An 8,367-nucleotide genomic window follows, 5' to 3' on the forward strand; every position below is an offset into this window, starting at 1 on the left:
TCCCCCTCAGCCATCCACGGTGCCCACAGGAGAGAACAGAGCCACTAGAAGGGGTGCTGGGGGCTGCTCCCCTTTTATTAGTGACAGGTTTCTCCCAAGGGAGTGTAGCACCCCTCCCCTTGACAGCTGTCTGACCCCTGTACGTCAGCCCTTCAAGTACCCTTTCGTCAGAAAAAGAGCCCCCGCATCCGCCTGCCAATGCCTTGTCGGTCATAGAGGACGTTGAACTTGTTCACGAACTGGTTCATGGTGTTGCACGTCTTGGTGATAGTGCCAAGGTAGGCCATGAGCCCCACATCATTGCATTGCTGTGAGGGGACAGAAAAAAAAGTTTCCCAGGAGCTCTGGGTCCCCCACCACGTGACCAGGGAACAGGAGCCGGTCATATCCTGCATGCAGAAGACAGCGGGAACCCCACCTCCCCATCCTGGGCCTTGCACTCACATCGTAGAAGTCTGTCTTGAACTTGTCTGTGCTGAGTACCGGGAGGCAGTGACACAGAGCGTAGGCCTCCCGCAGGATCTCATGGTTAAAGGGGACCTCGCCTGAAGGCACAAGAAGCTGCATCAATGCGGATGCTGTCACTTCCCCAGGAGGGAGAGGAAACGTGCTTCAGGGACCAGGGAGATAACTATCCTACCTGCCTCAGAGGCCTTGACGTACTCCAAGATGAGCTTGACGCGGCTGTGCAGCATCTTGATGGCGCTGTGCTGTGCGATGAGGTGTTCAGCCACTGGGGGGGTGGTCAGGCTGAGGTTGAGAAGGTGTGTGGCCACACCTTCCCCCCACTTCTAAGGGAGCCCCTGCAGCCACCCTTACCAGTGGAGTTCTCTCCACTGCCTGTTGCTGTCATTCGGGCCACGTGGTCCACCCCAATGCGTTCTGCTTCCTCTGTGGCCAGAGTGTAGGTCAGCTCAGCAAACAGCATGGTGGCCTATGGGGTGCACAGAGTCAAAAGCAGCAAACCCCAGGGGCAGGCTGCGTGGGTTGAAGGGTAGGGCATTACCTACCTCTCCATTGATTATATCTATGACTGACTCAAAAACGCTGACCGGAAGCTGTGAAGAAGAGAGAGCACAGCTCTTAACTAAACATCAGACACCTGAACCTATACTAAGCACCAAAACTGGACTGGGCCCTTTCACATTACATTTCCTCAGCTAATCTTCCCAAGGACCTACTGAAGTGGAACTCATTCCCATTTTCACATGCGGGGAAAATGCAGTTTAAAGGTTAAATGACTAAAGTCTCACAGATGGTAAACTGCAAAAAGATTCAAGAGATGCCATACAATAAAAGCAGGGGCAGAGCGACAGGCAGGCAGGACAAAGTGGGCACGGGGTCACTGTACTCACATCTGTGTGCTTGGTCATAGGGTTCAACTTAAGAAACAGAGGGCTCTCAATTATCTCGCACACCTGGAAGAAGGGAGGATGCACATGTGTGTCAGGGTCCATCTTCCTTCCCTTCATTCTCTTGTCTCCACCCCAATATGTACCTGTGTGAACGTGTATACCTGCTTATGGACGTGGATGTCGGAGGGGTCAGGTGGTCCACCTGTGGTGTACCAACCCAGAAACTCCAGCTCCTTGAATACCTGTTTAACTGGAGAGAAAGGGGCCAGGACACACAGTATATCTTTAAATCATCCTTTAATTTGAAACTCCTGGTGTGTTTTTACCAGCTTCTCCCCTTCCCATTCTGGCTCCACGTAGAACAACTAATCTATTCTGTCTTTTCTCACTCCTTGCTTTCTTTGCGGGGAATAACCCATATGTGTTCTTTTTCTAAGGTCTCTTCAGCTACTCTCTCTTCATTATTCCTCTACTCTGGTCCCATTTCTCTGTTTATTTTTTCCCCAGCCCTCTCCATCTTCCCCATTCTTTCTCCCCCACTCCCACTCTTCTCCCCCAAGTCTATTCCCCTCTCACACTGCTCCTCCTTGGTGTAATAATATTCCTTGTCAATGATAATCTTCTCTTCCACGGTGTGGGACAGCAGTTCAAAGGAGTTCATCACCTCAATATTTCGGCCCTCCTGCTTCCCGATCAGAGCCCCAATCACTGGAGGAGAAAAGGACACAGAAGAGGTGAGGGTGAGGACTCCTCCAGGACTTCCCTGGTGGCTCAGATGGTACAGAATCCGCCTGCAATGCAGGAGACCTGGGTTCAATCCCTGGGTAAGGAAGATTCCCCTGGAGAAGGGAATGGCAACCCACTCCAGCATTCTTGCCTGGAGAATTCCAAGGACAGAGGAGCCTGGTGGGCTACAGTCCATGGAGTCACAAAGAGTAGGGCAAGACTGAGCGACTAACACTAAAGGAATCCTCAAACTTCTCTAATAATAGCCTGAGGGTCTGAGGTCACATGAACCAAGTACTAGAGAAATGATGATTTGCGGAGGAGGAACTGGCTTCAGCAAAGGAAGGAGAAAGGACCACTATTTGAGGGGAGGAGGCTGGAGAATGACGCCGAACACTCACCCTGCATAGGCCGCCCCTCCTGCGAGCGCATGCGAATCCAATGGTCTGAGATGTTGAGAATGACGAGGGGATGAAGAGCGACTGAAACGCTGCCAGTCACTCCGGAGGCCATCACGCTGGGGACGACTAAGGAGGGGAAAGAGGGGGTGAGAGTCCAGGCCCCACGTTCCTCCCGGGAGTCGGGAACGGGAGACGGCAAAGTCGGGCCATCCATCCCTCCCGCAAGTTAACCCAGGGAGCTCGCTGCCGGCTCGCCATCCCGACTGCTCCCGGGACTCTAGGAAGGCCTCGACAGGCCCGCCAGGAAGTCTCCAGAAGCCGCCCCCGCACGGCCCGTTACCTGCAGCATCCACCTCCATCCCGCTGCTCCCTCCAGTCCCGTTCGCCGCTGCCGCCGTCGCCGCCATTTCCCCCGCGCCCGCCAGCGTCGGCCCCGCCCCCTCCCTCCCGGCTTCCGTAGGCGGCGGCGCATGCGCGTTGTCGCCGAGGCGCACGCCTGCCCGGACCCTGGGCCACGCCGGGCCGTTCCTACTTGGCCTTGCAGGGAAGGCTCGGGCCTTGCGGGGAAGTCCCGGGGCAGGGAGATCCGGCAGGTGTTTGTAGCCCCTTTTCGCCTGCAACTGACCGTGAACAAATTACCTAACCCCACCCTGATCGTCCTCGTCAGTAAAACCGGGATAAGGCCGCCTGGTTCCTAAGACTGTTGCAGAATGAATGAAACGTCATTTTGCCGCGCTCGGAATAAAACCGAAATCCCTAATCACAGCCTGCAGGGCCCTGGAAGATTCGGGCCCTGCCTGACCAGCTGGCCATGGGCTCTACTTTGCTGCTCCTTGGTTCCCCTGCTTCAGCCACACTGGCCCTCACGTCTACTCCTTTCACACGCCTCACTCACGCCCACCTGAGGGCCCTCTGTCACCTTCATCACTGTAACACCGATGACCAAATCCGTGCCTGACACAGGGACACCTAAGTGACGTTTGAGTGAATGCTTTGCAGTGGAGCCTGGTCTTGAGTGACTCTGTCTACACGGGTTATCTTTCCTCTTTCTGTTAACACCCCCAGCGTTTTCTAACCCCTCCCAACTTCCCTCTACCTTCCATCTCCATCAATCTTACCAAACTTAACTTTGGCAAACCTGGCCAACTCCAGCCCTCTCCCCACCCCTGCACCCAAGCAAGTTGGGTACACTGCCTTTACCCCATCTCCCATCTCATTGCCCCTACAACCTAGCTGGCTCTTTCACTGTGTGTCTGCACCGTACCCAAAGTGTTACCTCACACAGGGCAGGTGTGAATTTGCTTCAGTCGTGTCCTACTCTTTGTGACCCCATGGATTATAGCCAACCAGGCTTCTCTGTCCATGGGATTTCCCAGGCAAGAATACTGGAGTGGGTTGTCATTTCCTTCTCCAAGTCATCTTCCCGACCCAGGGATTGAACCTGGGTCTTCTGCATTGCAGGCAGATTCTTTACCATCTGAAGCACAAGTGAAATCCAGAGAACAGGTAGAGACCTCAATCTTGACCATATGAAGCGTACTGGTGCCCAGAACCAGCAGATCCCCGGAGATGTTTTTTGATGATAAGGGTGACTTCTGTTAATTAAGCAATCCCTCTTAAAGCGCTCCTAACCACTGTTTTTAGTTTTATAGTTATCTGAGCAATGTTTTGAAAGCATTTGAAACAACAAAAAGACAGGAATTCTGTAAAGATTGAAATAGCAATGCAAACTAGCAAATTTAACAGCAGAATAACCTTTTTTTTCCCCCCCCAGCCTTCAGTCCAGCTAAGAAGCCTTATACTCCAGAGCAACTGCCTACTATTTAAAAGAGGTATATATTTCTGACCTCATTTTTCCTAAGAGTCAATCAATCGTGTCCAACTCTTTGAGACACCATGGACTGTAGCCTGCCAGGCTCCTCTGTTCATGTAATTCTTTGGGCAAGAATACTGGAGTGGATTGCCATTTCTTTCTCCAAGGGATATTCCCAACCCAGGGATCAAACCTGGGTCTCCCGCATTGCAGGCAGAGTCTTTACCATCTGAGCCACAAGGAAAGCCCAGAGAACAGGTAGAGACCTGTGTCTTGACCTCGCGGAGCCTACTGGTGCCCAGAACCAGCAGATCCCAGGAGATTTTTTGTGATAAGGGTGACTTCTGTGAATTAAGCAATCGCTCCTAAATGGAGCCTGGATGAAGAGAAGTTAAAAGGCCAGCAGCCCTCAGAGGAAGGGACCTGAGAAATCCTGCAGGGAGAGAGGTCTTCTGGCCAAAGGGAAGATAAGAAAGAGTCTCTCTCATTCTGATCCCCAGTGAGTGACAAATCTCCCAGTCAAGTGAGAGGGTTATGGAAGAACTTCACTTCTCTACACATGCCTCATTTAGGAAAAATGAGGTCAGAAATATGTATCTCTTTTAAATAGTAGGAAGCTACTCAGGAGTATAAGGCTTCTCAGATGGACTGAAGGCCGGAAAAAAAAAAAGATCATACTGATGTTAAAGTTGCTAGTTTGCATTGCTATTTCAATCTTTACAGAATTCCTGTCTTTTTGTTGTTTCAAATGCTTTAGAAACATTTTTCAGATAACTATAAAACTAAAAACAGTGGTTATTGTGAAACTAAAGATGACTTTGAAATTGAATCAGTTGCTTATACATGCTTTGGGAAAGTGTATGCTAACAAAGTAGGGTGAGGAGTAGGGACTCCCCTTGTGATCCATTGGTTGTGTCTCTGCACTCCCAATGCAGGGCGCCTGGGTTTGATCCCTGGTCAGGGAACTAGATCCCGCATGCCACAACTAAGACCCACAGCAGCGAAATAAACAAAAAGAGGCAAGCAGCCTCCCCAAGAGAGCAGCTTATCACCAGCTTGCCTTTTTTTTTTTTTTTAAAGAGCCTCCCTGATGGTCCAGTGGTTAAGAATCTGCCTTGCAATGCAAGGGACATTGGTTCGGTCCCTGATCCAGGAAGATCTCACATGCTGCGGAGCAACTAAGCCATGGCTACTGAGTCAGTGTGCTGCAACCACTGACACTCGCGCACCTAGAGCCTGTGTAAGAGAGCCCACTGCAGTGAGAAGCTGCACACTGCAGTGGAGAGTAGCCCCTACTGGCAGCAACTTGGTTCAGTTCAGTTCAGTCGCTCAGTCGTGTCCGACTCTTTGCGACCCCATGAATCGCAGCACACCAGGCCTCCCTGTCCATCACCAACTCCCGGAATTCACTCAGACTCACGTCCCTCAAGTCAGTGATGCCATCCAGCCATCTCATCCTCGATCATCCCCTTCTCCTCCTGCCCCCAATCCCTCCCAGCATCAGAGTCTTTTCCAATGAGTCAGCTCTTCGCGTGAGGTGGCCAAAGTACTGGAGCTTCAGCTTTAGCATCATTCCTTCCAAAGAACACCCAGGGCTGATCTCCTTTAGAATGGACTGGTTGGATCTCCTTGCAGTCCAAGGGACTCTCAAGAGTCTTCTCCAACACCACAGTTCAAAAGCATCAGTTCTTTGGTGCTCAGCTTTCTTCACAGTCCAACTCTCACATCTATACATGACTACTGGAACAACCATAGCCTTGACTAGACAGACCTTTGTTGGCAAAGTAATGTCTCTGCTTTTTAATATGCTATCTAGGTTGGTCATAACTTTCCTTCCAAGGAGTAAGTGTCTTTTAATTTCATGGCTGCAATCACTAGAGAAAGCCCAAGTGCAGCAACAAATATCCACCATGACCAAAAAATTACATAAATAAATCTTTGTTAAAAAAAATTTTTTTTAAGTGCATTGTATTAGAGAAAAAAAATAAAACACCTCAAAACCTGAGGGTAAAGCAAACATCCCATGGTTCTTTTTTCTCCCAACAAAACTAAACATAATGTATTATTTAGTTGTTTTGTTAACTTTTCCTTCCACAGAGTGGAGGTGACTGGGCTGGCTGGAAAGACAGCAGAGGGTCTGCTCAGAGAGCCTGCAAAGAAGAGATTCTGAAGGACAGCTTGGGGACCACAGTTAATATTGTATTGCATATATGAAAGCTACTAAGAGTACATCTTAAAAGTTCTCATCACAAGAAAAAGTACAGATGCTGATGGATGTCACACTTCAGTAACTGTGACTACTCCTTTTCTCCAATTATCCCTTATTTCCAGACCTTCTGTTCAGAAGAGTCAGGTGTGAGCAATGAGGCATTTTTAAAAACTTACAAAGACCCATAACGCCCTCCACCTTGGCACATGTCTTTGTTCCCTATTCTTGCTATAATAAATGACAACAGACTTCATGACTTAAAACATCACACACTGATTCTGGCGGTCAGAGGTCTGAAATAGTTTCCACTGATCTGATACCAAAGTGTCTGTAGGGCCACATTCCTTTAGGGGAGAATCCCTTTTGATGTCTTTTCCAGGTTCTAGAACTGCATTCCTTGCATTTCTTGTTTCACAGCCTCTTCCTCAGCTTCAAATCCAGTATTTTAGCGGTGTCTTCAAACGTCTCTCTTTGTCTCGTTACCGCTTTGCCCTCTACAGTACTCTCTCTGCCTCCCTCTTATAAGGACACTTGGGATGACCTTCAGGGCCCACTGGGATAATCTCCCCATCTGAAGATTCTTAATCATATCTGCGAAACCCCTTTTGCCATATTCACAGGTGCTAAGCATTAGGACCCAGAAATCTTGGGGGCCACTGTTCAGCCTGCCACAGCATGTATGAGCCACTGGAGGGGAGCTGGAGAGAGCGGCATCCTCAATCAAGTGACCAGGAACCACATCAACCCAACAAGAGATCTTGACGGCTGGGCCAGAATGAAGCTGGAATTCCCTAGGCTTCCTTTTGACTGGGCTGCACTCAGAGAGTCTACTGGCCAGGCTAGCCTGGGGTAGTGATTAAGGGAAAGAAAAGAAGTGTCAGGCCAACAGATGCTCAGGGCAGAAACTTTAATTTTTCAAAATAAGTCTAGAGAGCTCTCCATCCCTTCCATCCTGATCATTACCCAAGAGAAGGCTGACCAAGGGGCGATGGCCACAGTCAGTGGCCAGGCTGCTTACTAAGCTAAGCTGTGTGGACCAGCAGGAGATGAACCGAAGCCAGGCATTTAGGGTGCACTCTGACCCTGAGGGTCTCATCGATCCATGACTTTGCTTCAGGTGGTTTCCCCCAAGGCGGTAGCTGCCACTTTTTCATGTAAAACCGTTCTTGAGCCAGGCTGACTACACTTTTAAATATATCATTTCTATTTGACTAGTGAGGCCGTTTAGGCTCTTCCTGTCTAGTTAACTCAGGTTCGAGTTGCATTACCCCAGCATGGGGGTTTCAGCAGGTGGCGCTGTTGCAGGGAGTGGCTGCTTCCCTCACGGTCCTGGCTCTGAGCTGGATCCCGCCTTCCGAGTCTGCGCACGGTCTGGGGCCCTTCATCACTCTCCTTCCCCTACTTCACACGAGTTAGTCTGAGTGAGCAAGAGTGCTCAGTCGTGTCTGACTCTTTGTGACCCCATAGGATGGTTAACTCACCAGGCTCCTCTGTCCATGGGATTTCCCAAGGCAAGAACACTGGAGTGGGTTGCCATCCCCTCCTCCAGGGGGTCAACCCAACCCAGGAATTGAACCCTCATCTCCTGTGTCTCCTGCATTGCAGGAGGATTCTTTCACCACTGAGCCACCTGCGAGTGAGTCTGAAGAGGCTAAGTCACTTGTGTGATGAAGCACTGGATCTTAGCACTGACACCTCCCTAAGGCCAGGAACTTCCAATCACTGAGCAGGAGGCGCTCACAGCTGGGATGCCCCAGAGCCGCTGCTGTTGCGGGCTATGTGGTCTAAAGGGGTGACCCAGAGGGATCAGCACTGAGGTATCGACCAAAAGACAAGGAGTAAGGGGCCTCTCTGATTTCAGGG

General features: G+C 50.3%; 1 protein-coding gene across 1 annotated transcript; it reads right to left on the bottom strand.

The window, feature by feature from the left end:
- Positions 48 to 2,921, bottom strand: COPS6 (COP9 signalosome subunit 6). Its single transcript, XM_013974680.2, has 10 exons — positions 2,823 to 2,921; positions 2,483 to 2,608; positions 1,932 to 2,063; positions 1,517 to 1,605; positions 1,356 to 1,418; positions 1,011 to 1,058; positions 820 to 934; positions 641 to 733; positions 445 to 545; positions 48 to 308 (listed from the first exon to the last, which is right to left on the bottom strand). Exons 1-10 carry the CDS (start codon positions 2,887 to 2,889, stop codon positions 168 to 170), a joined length of 975 nt encoding a protein of 324 aa, XP_013830134.2. The 5' UTR covers positions 2,890 to 2,921; the 3' UTR covers positions 48 to 167.

The sequence above is a fragment of the Capra hircus genome, chromosome 25 (genome assembly GCF_001704415.2).
Source record: "Capra hircus breed San Clemente chromosome 25, ASM170441v1, whole genome shotgun sequence".
Classification (NCBI taxonomy): Eukaryota; Metazoa; Chordata; class Mammalia; order Artiodactyla; family Bovidae; genus Capra; species Capra hircus.

Excerpts from the sequence above, each read along its gene's own strand:
- COPS6 (XM_013974680.2), bottom strand. The coding sequence starts at position 2,889 with ATGGCGGCGACGGCGGCAGCGGCGAACGGGACTGGAGGGAGCAGCGGG. Across the intron at positions 1,606-1,931 it reads TTACACCAAGGAGGAGCAGT|TTAAACAGGTATTCAAGGAG; the intron begins GTGAGAGGGGAA and ends CTTTCTCTCCAG. Across the intron at positions 734-819 it reads CAGTGGAGAGAACTCCACTG|TGGCTGAACACCTCATCGCA; the intron begins GTAAGGGTGGCT and ends CCACCCCCCCAG.